Here is a 19555-nt window from a genome sequence, read left to right as displayed (position 1 = left end):
TGTTGCCATGCCAGCTCAGTTTAGAGCTCAAATAACAAATTTGCTAAATCACAATTATATAGACTTTGAGCCTGCTCTTTCACAAGACCTACAACCAGCTAGGAACCCCGGTGTCAGAAGAAGCAGGCAGAGTGCAGCGGTCTCTGAAATGAAAGTAAGACTTCCTCTCGTCTGTTCCAAGTTCTGCTGCTATCACCGCGAGCAGTCTGATTCTCTACCTGAGAGGTTTTCCTTCAATCTGTTTTGGTGAATGACAGAAGAATACTTAGTACACAACTGGAGTTCTTTGGGTGAAAGGCAAAACCATAAGAAAAGCGCTTTTTAAAAAAAATAATTACAGAGACATATAATGATAGCTGTTTAAAATCATTAGGCAGTATTAAAGTATCTTATGTCATTGAACTGTATTTTATATACAACTCTGAATAACAAGTGGGTGGAAAATTAATTGCAAGGATCAGTTTACAGTAATTTTAAAATTTGATTACCTAATAAAATCTAGCTGGCAAGTGGTTTCAACAAAATTACTACTTCAGATGAAAATACCAACACTACAAACATATGGCAGGGCCCTATAAGGTCGTTTCACTCATACATCAATTTGTGTTTGTCAGTAGGTAGGAAAAGACTTCCCAAGTGTGAAAACTAATTATATACCAGTGCTATTTATTTTGTTATTATTTAAATACAATGAGTCTTTAAATATGGAATTCTTTGGAAAACTCACTTCATTATCCAAAATTATGGAGACCACTTTGGTTTTGTAATCGAAGATGGAATATTCATTACAGTTTCCCAAGGGATCTTCTAACTGTACTGGGCAAAGAGTTCTTTGGTAGAGTGTATTTCGTAAAAACATCCAGTAGCCAAGTCTCATCAACAACTGTATCCGAAAGCTTTCCTGCTGCTGCTCGTGCTGTTTCAGGCTGTTCAGGCCGTGCCCAGAAGGAGCATCGACGCTTGCTGGCTTGCCTGCTCTCCCTGTGCCAGTTAGTCTTTGCGGTAAGTGACTGCTGGGTGGAGTCTTTGGGGTTTAGAGGATCTTGCACTCGTTAACGGAGAAGAACCTCCTTCTGTTGCGTCTCCTGGCCTGGTTGATGGCAGTCCGGACGGCACACTCAAATACCTGCTGTACCCCCCGGTTGCTGAGGGCTGAGCACTCCAGGTAGCCCTTGGCTCTCACCTCCTGGGCCAGTCTCTTTCCTTCTATGGCGCTGACGCAGGAAGCCCTGTGGGGCCCCACCTCCCGCTGGTCAGTCTGGGTGGCCACCACCAGCACGGGGGTGCAGGGCAGGTTGCTCCTGACTTCACCAATCCACTTGTTCTTCAGGTTCAGGAAGGAGTTATGGTTGGCCACGGAGTAGCACATCAGCACCACGTCTGCCTGCTGGTAGGACAGAGGGCGGATACTCCTGAAGGCATCATTGCCAGCTGTGTCCCAGAGGCCCAGGCTGATCTGGATGCCATCCATGAAGACGTCTACACCTGTATTTTCATACACTGTGGGCTTGTAGGCCTCTGGGAAGGTCTCTGAGGTGAAGCGCACTAACAGAGAGGTTTTCCCCACAGCAGAATCTCCCACCAACACACACTTGATGGAACTCAGCATCTTCCCAGCTCTGATTCCTAGTTACAAGTTCAGAATTCCGAGGAAAAGAGCCCTCAGTGGGCTGCTGAAGCAAACGCCATTCAACAGCGAGGAATGGAAACCAGATGGATTTGTGTTCTTAGGACCTCTGACAGCAATTTGCAGAATGTTACTTCATGCAGTCCGTCCAAGGGAGATGCACCATCTACTTTGGAAACCTCCAAAGGCTGGTCTTCAACTGGAAAAAGAAAAAGAAGGGGAGAACTTGAGTCTTTTTTCCCTTTTTTGCTGATGGGGGAACTTCCTCATTGGCAAACTGATTAATCAGGGGGTCCACCTCAGTGGAACTCCCCCCTTGTCTAAGCCACTCTTAACCTTGGCGGAGAAAGCTTGGATCTGTTATACCCCGTACCCACGACCCCACCCAGTCAAGAAGCAGAAGCTGACCTGATCTCTAAAATCAACCCACGGATAAAAACACAAGCAGTTGCTCTGGTGGCAACATGAAAACGACCACAATAGCAACCTGATGTGTGAATGAGACATATTCAGACTGCTCTCTCTTGGCTTCTGCTCCAAGAAGTGGAGACCACAGCTGACAGTGGTTTCTGCCACTTCAGTCTCTAATGGATCCCAGCCACTTTGGGAACTGCAAGAAAGAGCAATGTGATGAGCCACACATAACAGAAGCACTTCTTTTCATTTATTGATTCATCAGCCAGTCCTTGGTTTATGTGGGAATTTGTGCTGAGGTCAGAGAGAAGAAATCACCAGAACTCTAAAAATCTGCTGTGGTTTTTCCCTTGAGGTTTTTCCAAAAATTGGTTATAGATATAATGGAAAGGCACTGTCCTTGGCATTTTCTGCATCTGAAATCAGACTCCATTACCTATACAACGACATGGCTTTGAGCATTTTGCTTAATCTCCAAGCCTCGCTTTACTCATCCGCAAGATTGTGATAGATTTAGGAACCACTTGTCAGAGATGTTGTGAGGATAAAATTGTTTCTTTCTTTTCTGAACATCTACCTATGTAATCAGGAACTCTGCTAGGCCCCTGGTTAAACAAAATAACTTGCTTAAAAGCAACCGTATTCGGTGCCTGTCACTTAAACCAGGCCACATAAATATGACGGAATCTGAATTTCTTGAAAGGGTCAAATAAATTCTCATTCACTGCAGGTGAAAGAGCTCCAGACAATGAAATCAGCCTTGGAGACGGTGTCCCGTCTGCCAAGGGACGTCATCACAGGGCCATCCCAGCTTCAGACGAAGGAAAGGTCTTTTGGACCAAATTTCAAAGTAAAGGTTATTAATACAATCTGGGCTTATAACCTCCTCCATTGGCAATCTTCCTGACAGATCACATGTAACGTAGGATAGACACATAGGATAGGTCTCCTTCAAAAGGTAATTTTTAAAATCACTCCTCTAAATCCAGACATTCCCCTCCAAGACATTATTATCTTTGTCCACCTACAGTCTCTGTTTAATTAGACATAATAGCCTTTACAAATGAGTTAATCAACTAAATAATTCACATGATTTTCACAAATTCATTTTTACCACACATAAGCTGGGTGACCTTGGCCAAGTTACTTAACTTCTCTGAGACTTGGTTTCTTCATAAAAATGAAAATAAGAAAAGCACATTCTTGATGGAATTGTTATAACAATTCAGTATGTGGAGAGTCTGGCTTAGCACAGAACCTGGCACATGGGATCTGTGGGCAGGCACCATACTTTTCAACTTCTACTACTATTTATTTAAAATGCCAAATATTGAATGTTCAAGCATGGGGGCTGGGACGTCAAATATTCGCCCAGACCCTATCTGAAGACTCACATCTTCATATGGAAATTATAACACAGCAATAATTTATGCTTGTACTTTTACAAGACGTTGTACATTTGAGAATAGTCCCTTGATTGTCTTGTGAGAAAGCCCCTTCAGAATGATAGAGCACAAAATGATAACAATAATAATTTATAAAATAAAAAAACAGAGAATTCCCTGGTGGTCCAGAGGTTAGGGCTTGGTGCTTTCACTGCCAAGGCCCAGGTTCAATCCCTGTTCAGGGAACTAAGATCCCATAAGCTGTGTGGCACAGCCAAAAATAAAAAATAATAAAACTAACAAAAAATAGGGCTTTCCTGGTGGCGCAGTGGTTGAGAGTCCGCCTGCTGATGCAGGGAACACGGGTTCGTGCCCCGGTCCGGGAAGATCCCACATGCCGCGGAGCGGCTGGGCCCGTGAGCCATGGCCGCTGAGCCTGCGCGTCCGGAGCCTGTGCTCAGCAACGGGAGAGGCCACAACAGTGAGAGGCCCGCGTAAAATAAATAAATAAATAAATAAAATAAAATAAAATAAAATAAAATAAATTAAAAGTGAAAACAATGATAGAGCATAAAATAAAACTAAGATGAAATTATGACTTTCATTGACTGATTATTATTATTGCAGATTTTAGGTTATCTGGGCTTCGACTAAATCTGTGGCTTATTTCAAAATGCTGATAAAACCCTGATATTTTTTTAAAAAGATGAGCCCATGGCAGCCATCTGCCAGGGATAGCCTGTCAGTGATAAAGAATACATCTAAATGTCATCCTTCTTGTAAGAGTTTTGGGCAAAGGACTTATACTGGCAGCAGCCAATTCATTCATTAAGGAAATTGCTTCTGCCGTGAATCTAACACACTTAGATGATTAGGAAATCATTGTGCCGCTCAGCAACTGCCGCCAGCGCCTTCTCTCAACAACACTTTTGCAGCCTGGCAGGGACACCACATCAAGAGCAGGCCCTGCTCGGTATGCGGGGCTCCACGTACTGGGGGCCCTGGGGCGGTGGTAGGGGAGTGGGTGCTTCACTTTGTTTCTTTTTCTTCTGGAGAAAGAGAATCAATTCAAAAAATCTTAAGCAACTTAGTAGAGGAAAACTATAGCCACTTCTAAGCTTTATCAGTCCAAATTGTCATTCAGTTTTCTTTCTGTAATAGATATACACTTGTATATATCTTCTAAACATTTTTTCCAGTTTAAAAAACTTTCTGTTTCAACATAATCAACATACTTGCCAGGTTTTAGCTAAATAGCTTTCAATGTTTCAACAATTCATAATTGCACAGCTGTTCCCCACTGCTAGCAGTTTTTGAGTTAGTTTCAATATTTAACAATAATTAGCAAGTGTTATTTTATATATAAAAATATATTCATTTATAGAAGTTACTTTTACGTGAAAATATTTTCTTGGGGAATACATTTACGAATATGGCATTACTGGATCAATGGGTCATTTTGTGACTTTTATTTACATTATTGAGCATCTTCTAAGGGCTGTATACATTATTCATTAGTTGTTTTCTTCATTTTTAAAAAACGGTTGTTTGGGGTTTCCTGTGTGGCAGGCACCGTATCAGGTCCTGAGAGCGTAACAGTGAGCAAGCTGGCTTCTGTCCGCATGGAGATCAACATTTCACAACTGCAGAGACTTCAGGGGGTGGGGAGTCCTGTCACAGTCACAATGTGAGGCAATGGCAGAGGCAAAGTTAGACCTAAACAGAGGGTGACCCCAAAGCTGCAGCAGCTCCACGTGTCACCCACACCCCATTATTCCCATTGCCCTACCCAGGGCACCTCAAGTAAAACCATGCTTCCTAAGCAAACCCAGTTTCGAGACACTTTTTCCGGCCATCCCTTCCAAACAGGTCCCTACTCCGATTCTCCTCGTACAAATAAGGAGTTCTTGATATTTACAAGAAGTATGTTGTGTCTTGATTCGGAAACTGGTTCCACAAGTGTGTTGAGTTTGTGAAAATTCTTCAAGCTACAGACCTATGATGTGTTCACTTTTCTGTATGAAGATTAAACTTCAGGAAAAAGTATTTTTAAAAATAAGGTTACTGCCTTTGCAGGGAACATCTTCTCAAGGAATATTTTATCGTAAGTTTTTCATCTTGCAAGAGTTCATTTCACTAATTCTCAACGCTACTTCAGTAATTCCCCTTAGCTCATTTCTAATTGCCACAAATAGTGATTAAATTTCTCCTCTGAATCACAAAAAGAAATCACTTTTAAATCAGTTTATTTTTATACACAGATCATCTGTATTCCAAGTGGATTTAATTCTGAAAGTTTGCTTGCAAGACGCTGGTTTGCAGCTTTTATTACTGTTCTCCAGAGTCAAGGTTCTAAGCAGTATTTACACTCCTAAACCTAAAGCATATTTAATACCATTATATTTGAATTTAAATGGAATATCACTAAGCCCTGAGGCCTCTTTGAGCCAGGAGCCCTGCCCCCCTGACCCCAGGCCAAGCAGGGACCCTGGCACCCTTCCCCTCCTCTGTCCCACCCACCCTACCCTGAATGGTCCCTTCCACTCCCATGAGCACAGTAACTGGATTGTCTCCACAGGTCTAGAGTTCTCAATTTGGTCCAAGTTCAGAGTCAAAAACAAGGCTAGTCAGCCAGGCAACAGCCCAGAGCACCATTTAAGACTCTAGAATCTCATGTCAAAACTAATAAAGTGGGCTTCCGTGGTGGTGCAGTGGTTGAGAGTCCGTCTGCCGTTGCAGGGGACACAGGTTCGTGCCCCGGTCCGGGAGGATCCCACATGCCACAGAGCAGCTAGGCCCGTGAGCCATGGCCGCTGAGCCTGCGGGTCCGGACCCTGTGCTCTACAGCGGGAGAGGCCACAACAGTGAGAGGCCCGCATACCACAAAAAAAAAACTAATAAAGTGATGGGAAAATGTACCTCTCTCAAAGTAGTTGGAATTTTCTGAAAAACTGCCTGGAGTTGAGGGTGGAACCCCACGAGGCATACTCAAGGGAAGGTCACTTGGTCTCTGAACTGCTTTCTAAGGGAATTTCCTTTACTGAAGGACTCATATTTTCTCAGTTGGGTATGCACATTTGGGGCCCAAGCTGAATTGTTCAAGGAAAGAAAGCAAAGAGGCAAATACATGCATATCTAACCATTCTAGAATGTAATGATGTTGTAAACCAAAGTTGTCAACTGTGGGTCACCTGTGGGCCAAACCCACCATCTGTTTCTGTATGGTCCACGAATTAAGAATGATTTTTACAATTTTAATGGTTAAAAAAAATCAAAAGAACAGTATTTCATGACATGTGCATATCATATGAAATTCAAATTTGTGTCCATAAATAACATTTTTTTGGATCATAGTCATTATCTTTCATTTACAAATTTTCTATGGCTTCTTTCTTGCTACAACTCAAAGTTACAACAGAGACTTTATGGCCCACAAAGCCTAAAATATTTACTGTCTGGCCTTTTATAGAAAAAGTTTGACAACCCTGCTAAATAAAAAGAGGCAATTCAGAGTAGGAAGGAGAGCACAGACCCTGGGATCAGGCAAGCTTGGGTTTGGCCCCAACATCTGCTGCTTACTGTGCGATCTTGGGTGAATTACTTAACGTCTCTGAGTTTTGCACCTTTGACAATAGAGGCAGTATAGCTCAGTGATTAAGAGCCTGGACTCTGAAACCATGCTGCCTCCAAAGTCACTAAGCCTTAGCTTCTTCAACTGTAAATAGGCAATACTGATAGTATCATACAAGGTTGTTGTATGGGAAGAAATGGGTAAGTGAATGTAAAGCACATAGAATGGTACCTGGCACAGAGTAAGTACTATAGAAGTATCTGTTATTTATCTATTTACCTTGAAGGGTTCTTGTAAGATTATTAGAGCTAGAGCTGACTTGCAGGCCCAAAGTGAGATGATTGTGAGGCCTGGGGGCCTCGGAGGGAGCCACTGGCAAACAGGAAACAAACACTGGAGGAGAGACAGGTCTGTGAGACCAAGGGGACAGTGTGGTATTTCAGATCGGGGTGCCAGAGAGATTCCAGGAGAACCAAGGGGAATCTGGCTACATTATATGGGATGAGAATGAGTGAGAAGCGAAGAAGGATGGCAGCGAGGAGAATTCTTATTCTTCCACAAACTTTGACATGAAATATTTAGTTACACACATATTCTTGTCTACGTTGTTTATAATGGGAAAAAAATTATTCAAGAACAGGTGGTTCTTGGATAAACTAATTAGTTTATTCCTGTAATCAATATGCTTTAAAATAACAGAGTACAAGTATATTAACTTAACTGACACAGGAAAAGGGTCCCTATGCTGAATGGGATAAAAGCAGTTTTCAAAATATGTACAGTGTGATTCCACAGTTATGAAAACGTCTAGAGCAGTATATATACCAACATGTTCAGATGAATTGTCTATGGTCCTGAGATTGTAGCTGATTCTCATTTTCTTCTCCTTGCTTCTGTGCATTTTAAAATAAAATTAAAATAAAATAAAACACATTTTAAAAGCATGAGTTCTGGGCTTCCCTGGTGGCGCAGTGGTTGAGAGTCTGCCTGCTGATGCAGGGGACACAGGTTCGTGCCCCGGTCTGGGAGGATCCCACATGCCGCAGAGCGGCTGGGCCTGTGAGCCATGGCCGCTGAGCCTGGGCGTCCAGAGCCTGTGCTCTGCAATGGGAGCGGCCACAGCAGTGAGAGGCCCGCGTACCGCAAAAAAAAAAAAAAAAAAAAAGCATGAGTTCTGTGTACAATTTTGAAGCGCTTTGTGTGTGTTCCTTTGTTTTTTAAATTTGGCTTGAAAAGGCAGAAAAGGCTGACCTGAGGGCCCTTTAGGCTAGAGAATATCTATGAGCCCCCATCATGTCCAAGACAAGAATTTTCTATATCTGAACAGCTGAATTTGTTTAAAATTCCTAGAAGCACTATCTCTGGCTTCTGGTTCTTTTTTAAGGGACAAGCTAAGCTGAGTAATTATGCCTCCTCTCACAAATGTCCTAAGCCCTTCTCTCTTTTTCCTCCTCATTAGAGAGTTTTTGAAGTCTTTTCTATATTTTTTTAGATATTCAAAGAAGTTTAAATACAGCCTGGGTGTTTGATGACATTAAGGAACTATTGCTAATTTTGTTAGGTGATAATCACATTGTAGTCATATATTTTTTTTTAATATATTTATTTTTTAAAATTTATTTTTGGCTGCGTTGGGTCTTTGTTGCTGCATATGGGCTTTCTCTAGTTGCGGTGAACAGAGGCTACTCTTCATTGCGGTACGCAGTGTTCTCATTGCAGTGGCTTCTCTTGTTGCAGAGCATGGGCTCTAGGCACACGGGCTTCAGTAGCTGTGGCACGCGGGCTACTAGTTGTGGCTCACGGGCCCTAGAGCACAGACTCAGTAGTTGCGGTGCACGGGCTTAGTTGCTTTGCGGCATGTGGGATCTTCCCAGACCAGGGTTTGAACCCATGTCCCCTGCATTGGCAGGTGGATTTTTTAAAAATTTATTTATTTATGGCTGTGTTGGGTCTTCATTTCTGTGCGAGGGCTTTCTCTAGTTGTGGCAAGTGGGGGCCACTCTTCATTGCGGTGTGCAGGCCTCTCACTATCGTGGCCTCTCTTGTTGCAGAGCACAGGCTCCAGACGCACAGGCTCAGTAATTGTGGCGCACAGGCCCAGTTGCTCCGCGGCATGTGGGATCTTCCCAGACCAGGGCTCAAACCTGTGTCCCCTGCATTGGCAGGCAGATTCTCAACCACTGCACCACCAGGGAAGCCCCGGCAGGTGGATTCTTAACCACTGTGCCACCAGGGAAGCCCAGTCATATACATTTTTAAAGTCCTTATCAGACAGCTGAAATGAATATGATGTCTGGGATTTATTTTAGATTATTCCAGAAAAGAAAAAAAAATTAAGGATGATGGATGAAATAAGACTGGGAAAATATTGAGAACTGTTGATGTTGAATGATGGTACATGGGGGTATGTTAGTCTATTCTCACTATTTTTATATATATTCAAATTTTTTCATGATAAAAGTTTTAAAGGGTGGGAACTTTTGTTTTCTATAGCATTTTGTCCAAGCTGTGGTTTCATTCTCATCTTTAGTTTTAGAGAAAATGAAGAAAAGTATCACTAAAAAATATAAAGTATACTTTGCGCCTCAGTGACTTGTTCAACTATTTGAAGGAATGTTGATGCATCAAATAAGTGACATAAAGGTAGACAGTGCAAAGGCTTATAGCCTGCCTCCTGGTGGAAGGGAGATAGAGGAGAAAAAGGTGAGGATTCCCAGCCAAGTCATAAAGAGAAAGCCTTGAGTTTCAAGTACAAGCTCTACCTGCATCTCAATAAGGCATCACCATCTGCCCCTGGGAAGTAAGGGCCATGGCTAGAAAGTATTCTAGTCAAAGGATACTCTTGAAGTTACTTTGAGATTATGTGAACTTCCTAACTGGTATAACTACGTTCATTAACTTCTCTTGGCCCTCCTTGCCCCAATTCTGCAGAATTCGCTCTTTGCAAAACAGCAAAAAGTAATAATGAAAATAACTTTAAAAAAATGAAAGAAAGAAAAGAAACTCAAGGGTGAAAATGGACTACCCACATAAAACCAGATCACAAATCAAAGCAACTCTGAGAATGAGGAAGACCCTTGGCCCTGGGGGTCTTTCTTTTTGTCTGAAAAGGTGAAGGGGTAGAGAAGAGTTTCTACTTTCAGATTTTATGTTTTCCCCTTAGACTTAAAGTAGCTCCGTCTGATCTTTACTTACTGTGAAAATATGAAATCTACCTGATACCTGGGTAGACCTCCACCAAGCCCATGGTACCTCCCAGCTCTAAAGCACCATCTGTAACGAAGAAAACCATCATATCCCAGGGTTCCCTCATCACACACCCCCACCAGAACCACCACCACCACAACCACCACCATCATTCAACACACATACTCAAACCATTAGTAGTGAGCAACATTTCCTCCCTTATTTGCTGATCCAATCAGACTGAAGATGGCCTCCTCACTTTGGCTAACTCTTCCCTTCATTTTGTCTGAATCATCTCTACATACCTTTTTTTCCTGATTATAAAAGTAGTTAATACATGTTATGGAACATTTCAAAACTACTGAACTATCTAAACGACCTAAAGGAGAAATGCAGCTACCACCTAAAACCAAAAGCTGTGAGATATTAGTGTACCTTTTCCTGTTTCGTTTTTTCAGTGTGTCATTTTTTTGTCAAAACTAATATCGTACTTTATATATAGTTTGGCATCTTGCTTTTTTTATTTAACATTTACATCATAAATATTTATTATATCATTGAAATCCTTTGAACATAATTTTAATGACTGTCATATTTGATTATATGAACATAGCATTATTTACTGAACCAACTGACTATTATTTAAATTGTTTCTAATTTTTACTATAATAACACTGAGTGAACATTTAAAAAATAAATTTGAACAAATATACAATTATTTCTTTAGTATAAATAGGTATGAGCACAATTACTGGAACAAGAAAGATGAAAAACTTGGACAAATTGGTACTCCATATGTAATATATGAGAGTTTTCATTTTATCACACTGCCATCATTGGGTATAATATTTGCCAGTTTGATCTGTTTTCATTTGCATTTCATTTTTGACTAGTGAAAATTAAAATTCATCTCTTTGTTGACCACTTACAGTTTTTCTTTCATAAGTCACCTACTTTGCCTAGTTTTCTAGTAAGGTGGTCATCATTTCTTAAATATTTTAAAAAATCTTTTTAGAGATTAAGGGTATTAATCCTCTCTTGGTTAAATAAATAGGTAGCTTTTTTTCTTCATATGTTTTGCATCCGTGAATTCTGGTAATTCCCCAAAATCCTGGTACTCCCCCATCACTGAGCAACCACTAAATAGAATGTGAAATAGCATGTCCCCTGATTGTGGAAAGAAACTTAGCATGATTAGATACCTTAAAGGTCATCTAGTTCAACCTACTCATTTTCCCATGAGGAAACCAAGGCCCAGAGAGAAGTGGTTTAGGTAGTGGGGGCTGACTTGAAGCCCAGAAACTGAATCACTGAGTCAGCACTCTTTCCATCTACACAGTATTTTTTCACATATATGTTATCTACATTTTATATCCCATACATAATTTCCTTAATTTTAAAATGTAAACCCTTATAGATAGCTTAGATATATGTTCCAAATTGGTGGCTTTTTACTCAAAAGATAACTCGCAGTATTAATATAAAACTCTTTTTCAAACAGATGTTCTCTTTCTAATTAACTTCCTTTGAGAGATAGATCATCTCTCTTTAGGGGCAATCATTAAGGCTTCCAACATTCTCTAGAATTAGGGTAAACCCTTAATTTACAGATTGCTCAAACTGTAAAAGAAGTCAAGGTATTTTGTTCAGGATATTTAGCCCAGAGCACTGCATGGAGTGAGGTGATTTGGTTTCAGCTTCAAAGTATAAAATTGCTGATATTCCATCATTTGCAGAGCCCAGGTTGTGGAGTTGAGGTCTTGGTTAGATTCTCATCTCTATTGCTGACTAGCAGTATAACCTTCGGCAACTCACATAACAAGAACTGTAAAATGTGGATAATAGTGAATAGTTTGAAGGATTTTTAAGGCAATTAAAAAGATTCTATCTCTCATGCCTAGCGGCATGCCTGACCCTTAGTAGACAAGGATAATAATAAACACATTGGTCAGATAATGTTTAAAGTGCTTTATGAAAATTAGTTCATTAATCATTACAACAATACTATGTGCTCGGGACTTCCCTGGTGGTGCAGTGGTTAAGAATCTGCCTGCCCATGCAGGGGACACGGGTTCGAGCCCTGGACTGGGAATATCCCACATGCCGTGGAGCAACTAAGCCCATGCACCACAACTACTGAGCCTGCACTCTAGAGCCCGTGAGCCACAACTACTGAGCCCACGTGCCACAACTACTGAAGCCCTTGAGCCTAGAGCCCGTGCTCCACAACAAGAGAATCCACTGCAATGAGAAGCCTGCACACCATAACGAAGAGTAGCCCCCACTCGCCACAACTAGAGAAAGCCTGCGCGCAGCAACAAAGACCCAACGCAGCCAAAAACAAATAAATAAATAAAATAAAACAATACTATGTGCTCAATACATTGTTGTTATTTTACAGCTGGGGAAACTAAGACACAGAGAAGTAAAGTAACTTGCCCAAAAGGACAAGCTAGTGAAGAAGGCTTGCCTCCAAACCCATTCACAGAGTTGTCTCTATCTCCCCTCCCACTGTCTCTCATCTTGGGGAAGCTTACCTACCTTTGCAACCTTGGTGAAACTAAGCAATCTGCTGCTATCTGATGCTTGTGTGCCCCTAAAATTCATATGGTGATGGTATTAGGAGGTGGGGCCTTTGAGATGTGATTAGGTCATGAGGGTGGAGCCCTAATCAATGGAATTAGTGCACTTATAAAGGAACCCCAGAGAGATCCTTTGCCCCTTCCACCATATGAGGACACAGTGAGAAGGCACAATCAATGAATCAGGAAGCAAGCTCTCACTAGACACTGAATCTGCCAGGGCCATCATTTTGGACTCCCCAACCTCCAGAACTGTGAGAAATAAATTTCTATTGTTTATAAGCCACCTAGTCTGTGGCATTTTGTTATAACAGCTCGAATAGGCTAAGACACAATCCTAAAATAAAGGCAGCAGATGAGGAGGGAGAGCTGGAAAGACATTTTTCAGCTGGTGGGTGTTTTCTTTCTTACTATAGGCCTTATTTCTAACAACATTTGAAAGATTTCTCCCTTAAGCAGACTCTCTCAGACACCATTGGAAGATGTATGGAAGAATGCCATCTTTGTAGAGGCAATATGACAGAATTCAGTGGCACACTTTGTGTTTTTGACACCCGGAGCTGATCATTTTTTAACCTCCCTCATTTTTATGGCAAAATTAGCTTCAGTAATAATGTGTAAGAGTCAGGAACAATCATTATTTCCTTGACTCATTCTGTAGCTTTAAAATAAACAAGTAACAACTTACAAGAAAGATAAATTTCAATTTTTAAAGTATTATTCAAGTGCAATAAAATATTTCCTGTACAAACTAAAACTTGCAATTACCGATCAGAAATATCACACTTTGCAATTTGCACTCTGCTTCACTGTTTTAAATTTAAACACAAAACTCCAAAAAGTCACATAGAATAACAGAATTGAAGTAAGTCAAGTTCTGTTTCATAGTCTCTAAAATCATTGTGCTATCATTCTTTAATTCTAATGTACTGTTTAGGAATCAGTAAACAGGAATCAGGAATACGTAGTGCCATAAGGTTGGGGAATCACAATATACCCCCGAAGTCAGCTCTAATGGAATCCATACACACCCCTAAGCATTACTCTAACTTTATCACTGGCAGCACATGGTGATAATAAAAAGCAAACACCCATTGATTTTATTATTGTCCTTAAATTCTCAGCAGATGATGTACTCCCTCACTGCCTATACCTGGGGTGGACCCCTTCTACCCCCATGTCCTTAGTATATTCCTGCTAGTAGCTATCAAAATTTTAAATGCATATACCTTTTAACCCAGCTATTCTAACTCTTTAAACCCATTGTCTTGTTGTACCTATACAAGTAGTCAAGAAATATGTCCAAGAATTTCATTGCAGGACTTCCCTGGTGGCACAGTGGTTAAGAATCCGCCTGCCAATGCAGGTGACATGGGTTCAAATCCTGGTCTGGGAAGATCCCACATGCCGCAGAGCAACTAAGTCCGTGTGCCGCAACTGCTAAGCCTGCACTCTGGAGCCCGCGAGCCACAACTACTGAGCCCCTGTGCCACAACTACTGAAGCCCACGTGCCTAGAGTCCGTGCTCCACAACAAGAGAAGCCACCGCAACGAGAAGCCCCCGCACCATGACGAAGAATAGCCCCCGCTCACCGCAACTAGAGAAAGCCCATGCGCAGCAACAAAGACCCAACGCAGCCAAAGATAAGTAAATAAAAATAAATAAATCTATTTAAAAAGTATTTTGAAAAAAAGAATTTCATTGCAGCATTATTCACAACAGCAAAAAAAAAAAAAAAAAAAAAAAAAGAACTGATGATAACTAAAAGGTATCAAAAGGCAGTGGTTAAATTAATTCTGTTGTATCCATACAGTGGAATCCGATACAGCATTAAAAAGAATTAGGATAGGAGTGGGAGGGGGGAATAGGTGAAGGGGATTAAGAGATACAAACCTCTAGTTATAAAGTAAATGTCACAGGAATGTAATACAACAGCATAAGGACTATGGTCAATAATACTGTAATAACTTTGTATGGGAACAGATGGTTACCAGACTTATTGGGGTGATCATTTCACAGTGCATGCAAATGTCAAATCACTATGTAGTACACCTGAAATTAATGTAATATTGTATGTCAACTATATTTTGAATAAAAAAATAGAATTAGGTTAACCTTGTACGTATTGTGCGGAAATGTACCCATGATATATTAGTAACTGAAAAAGGAAGCAGTTGAATGATTCATTAAAGAATCTCATTTATGTAGAAAAATAAATGTACAAGCCTGGTCTGATGCCCTTGAATGCCCAGAATGGCCAGAATGGCATGGGTCCAGGCAGAGGAAAGGTATCTGTGCAATGGTGGACAAAACCAGACTTGCTGTGAATTCTAGCTCATCCAATACGTGTTCCTCTGCAGATAAAACTGTACTAAGGGCACAGCAGTTACTCCCTAAGTTGTCTAAGGGGGAAGAGGAACAAAGAGGAATAACCTAAGAACACAAGTCTGTACAGCCTTTCTTAGGTTTTTAAAATCCCCTTTTGGGATATCAATGTATATACTTTCTATATTAATTATATTGCAGATATAATACACAGCAGTGGGATAAACTATCTCCCTAGATGCATCAACTGTCTCCCTAGATGCTCAACTTCTCCCAGGAAACTGGGAGAAACAAGTTCGTAATGACCCTGAAACTATCAAGATACTCCAGAGCAAAATTCTTTTTTTTTTTTTTTGCTGTTTAATTCATTGCTTATGCCTACATAATGTTCCATGAACATTAAGTTCCAAATCCATAGAAGTCTAAAAAAATGACAGGATGTCTGCCTTTAATTGGCTTTAAACTAGGAATACTTTTAAAGAGCCTAATGGGGACAAAAGATAACAAAGAAAATGTTAATATAGTTTAGACTGGGCGTAGAGGTTTTTTTTGTTTGTTTGTTTGTTTTTTTGCGGTACGCGGGCCTCTCACTGTTGTGGCCTCTCCCGTTCCGGACGCGCAGGCTCAGCGGCCATGGCTCACGGGCCCAGCCGCTCCGCGGCATATGGGATCCTCCCAGACCGGGGCACGAACCCATATCCCCTGCATCGGCAGGCGGACTCTCAACCACTGCGCCACCAGGGAGGCCCTGGGCGTAGAGGTTTTTAAAAAAATTTTTTTCCTACTTGGTTAATAATGTCTCTAACCCTCACTTTTTTGTTGTGGTTGTTCTCTATAGAAGAAATGACTTCTTGGGGAGAGGTAATGCGATGGCCATGCAAAGGCAGCTGGTATGGCTGTACTTCCGCATACTAAGGCCCCATATAGCTGGGACCTTAGAGAATAAAATCCTAAACTAGAGAGAAAAGAAGCAACCTTCCGCATACAAATGACCTTACGCTCAGCTTCATCCCAGAAAACATTAAAATTTAAAGGGACAAGTGCCATGATAAAGGTAAGTGCAGAATGCCAAGAGAATGCTGAGGACAGAGTGCTTAAATCTTCAAGGGCAGTGGGGGTGGGAGAGGCAGAAAGGAGAGACATCTGAGATAGGTCTCAGAGGGCAGAGAAAATGTGATTGGTGGACTGCATCCAGACCGAGGAAGCGGCTGGTGCCCAGGTGTGCAGGGGAGAAAGGTCTGTGTATTTGGAGGGTAGAGAGTTGGCTTTTGCGGCTGAAGCACAGGCGGGAGACGAATTGGAAAGGAACACTGGGGCCAATTTGTGAATGCTAAGTATAAAATAACCTCCTTCCCACCAGCTCTCTCATTACTTTCTCCTCTTCCCCACTCCACCTAGCCATTGCTGCCCTGGGACTATGAAACATCCCCCAAACTCTCCCTGCCTTTCCTCACTCAGTAATCTTTTTGTTGTTGTTGTTGTTTTTTTTGAATTTTATTTTATTTTTTATACAGCATGTTCTTATTAGTTATCTATTTTATACATATGAGTGTATACATGTCAATTCCAATCTCCCAATTCATCACACCACCACCACCTCCCCGCCACTTTCCCCCCTTGGTGTCCATACCTTTGTTCTCTACATCTGTCTCTATTTCTGCCCTGCAAACTGGTTCATCTGTACCATTTTTCTAGATTCCACATATATGCGTTAATATACGATATTTGTTCTTCTCTTTCTGACTTACTTCACTCTGTATGACAGTCTCTAGATCCATCCACATCTCTACAAATGACCCAGTTTTGTTCCTTTCTATGGCTGAGTAATATTCCATTGTATATATGTACCACATCTTCTTTATCCATTCATCTGTCAGTGGGCATTTAGGTTGCTTCTATGACCTGGCTATTGTAAATAGTGCTGCAATAAACATTGGGGTGCATGTGTCTTTTTGAATTACGGTTTTCTCTGGGTATATGCCCAGGAGTGGGATTGCTGGGTCGTATGGTAATTCTATTTTTAGTTTCTTAAGGAACCTCCATACTGTTCTCCATAGTGGCTGTATCAATTTACATTCCCACCAACAGTGCAAGAGTGTTTCCTTTTCTCCACACCCTCTCCAGCATTTGTTGTTTGTAGATTTTCTGATGATGCCCATTCTAACTGGTGTGAGGTAATACCTCATTGTAGTTTTGATTTATGTTTCCCTAATGATTAGTGATGTTGAGCATCCTTTCATGTGCCTCTTGGCCATCTGTATGTCTTCTTTGGAGAAATGTCTATTTAGGTCTTCTGCCCATTTTTGGATTGGGTTGTTTGTTTTTTAATGTTGCCTCACTTAGTAATCTTAAGTGTGTCACTCTCATCTCCTAAAGTACAATCTTCTCTGCTCTGACTCTTCCTGGTAAAGTTCTACCTGTCCCAGAGCCCAGCTCAGACACCACCTCCTCCAGGAGGCCTTCCAGAAACTCCTTGTAAGCATTATTTTTCTCCCTTATTTGAGCTCACATGTAATCTTTAAATGTTTTTATGTTTACCTTTTTGAATAGTTAATATAATACACGCCTATGGTAAAATTCAAAGAGTACAAAAGTGAAAAATATGTCTTCCTCCTCTGCCTGCTCTCCAGGGCCCCAGGCCATTTTCCCAGAGGCAATGATTGTATTAAGTTTTTCATGCATTTTCCCAAAGCTATTAGATTATGGCACATATTCACAAACATATATATGAATGCATATGTGTAATTATCCTAACACACACACATGCTCTTTTTTTTAGTATACAAACTGCAGCATACTATTCTATACTCCCTGATGCTTTTCTCACTTAATTTTTTCTTTATCACCAGATTTTCAGGCATACCTCAAAGGTACAGCAAGTTCGGGTTCCAGACCACGACAATAAAGCAATATCGCAATAAAGTGAGTCACATGAATATTCTGGTTTCCCAATGTGTATTAGTTATGTTTACACTAGACTAGACTGTAGTCTATTAAGTGTGCAATAGCATTTTGTCTTAAAAATAATGCACATGACTTAATTTAAAAATGCTTTATTGCGCCACAGAGCGGCTGGGCCCATGAGCCATGGCCGCTGAGCCTGCGTATCCGGAGCCTGTGCTCTGCAATGGGAGAGGCCACAGCAGTGAGAGGCCTGTGTGCCTCAAAAAAAAAAAAAAAAAAAAAAAGCTTTATTGCTAAAAAATGCTAACCATCATCTGAGCCTTCATCAAGTCATAAACTTTTTGCTGATGGAGGGTCTTGCCTCCATGTTGATGCCGGCTGACTGATCAGGGTGATAGTTGCTGAAGGCTGGGAGGCTGTGGTAGTTTCTTAAAATAAGACAACAATGAAGTTTACCACATCGATGGGCTCTGCCTTTCATGAACGATTTCTCTGTAGCATGCAATGCTGTTCGATAACATATTACCCACAGTGGAACTTCTTTCAAAATTGTAGTCAGTGCTCTCAAACCCTGCTGCTGCTTTGAGAACAGATATTAACAGAAAAGAGCATGAAGGGTCAGACAGCTCAACCTTCCTGCCGTAGATGCCCTTTCCTTACTCCCGGGCTTTTCTTCTTGCCTTCCCTAGCTTGTCCTTCCTTCTCCACCCCCTAACTTGACCCAGAGGCATGGGTGCTAAAAAGCCCTCAGCCTGGGTGCATGAGCCAAACAAGCACAAGGGGCCCCAGCTGGTGTCGGATTTCAAGACAGTGTTCAGTTGCAACCATCTTAGCTGTACACGTAGAAACAGAATTTGTACCTCTTTTCCCGGGAACACGTCCCAGTCCAATTTAGAGTCCACTGGCCTAATTTGTGACAGAAAGAACTTGCGAACACTTTGTACTTCAGAGAGTTTTCAGAGGCTGATTGGAGAAAACACCCAGCCCCTTTACAGACCTCAGCAGCAGAACAACTAGGCAGCCAAGGTGGCAGAGAGGCCCAAAGGGGAATGTCATGTAGACCCCACAAAATCCCTCAGAGCTCTAAGGCGTGCTCCTGGCTTTCCTCAAGACAGAAAGCAGCCATTGGCCACATCACTCATTTGCCTCCCAAATGTCTACACTGAGAAGTTCTCAGGCCTTGTAAAGCATTCCCCATAACATTAAAATGGCCAGGTCCTAACAGGGAGAGGGACTGGATAACTATTGAATATCTGCTCTCGGCAGGGTAACTTGCGACTCTCTGTAGATTATCCAGAGCTCCTACCTGGAGTTTGATGTTCACCCTTTATGCCAACTCTCACACCTCCACACAGCTATTATCAACATGTATGAAACCAGGAGGCCTAATTGTAAATGTGTTTCTAGCAGCAGGGACTTCCAGAAAACACACTCCCTGTGGAATGGACTTGCCACTTCTGTTCATTTTTGCCCTCATTTGTCTTAACTTTTTAAACACAAGACAACTTGCCAGAAAGGATAACTTTTCTTTTTTTTTTTTTTTTTTTTTTTTTTTTTTGT

At 41.4% G+C, this 19555-nt stretch overlaps 1 protein-coding gene across 1 annotated transcript; it reads right to left on the bottom strand.

Moving 5' to 3' along the window:
- Positions 1-1033: 1033 nt before the first annotated feature.
- Positions 1034-1612, bottom strand: RHOH (ras homolog family member H; the record flags this gene model as incomplete). Its single annotated transcript, XM_079704206.1, has 1 exon — positions 1034-1612. Exon 1 carries the CDS (start codon positions 1607-1609, stop codon positions 1034-1036), a length of 576 nt encoding a protein of 191 aa, XP_079560332.1. The 5' UTR covers positions 1610-1612.
- Between the last annotated feature and the right edge of the window lie 17943 nt (positions 1613-19555).

Source organism: Hyperoodon ampullatus (genome assembly GCF_949752795.1).
Source record: "Hyperoodon ampullatus genome assembly, chromosome: 1".
Lineage (NCBI taxonomy): Eukaryota > Metazoa > Chordata > Mammalia > Artiodactyla > Ziphiidae > Hyperoodon > Hyperoodon ampullatus.
The sequence above is the reverse complement of the archived record's forward strand: the minus strand, read 5'-3'. Positions and strand labels throughout refer to the sequence as shown.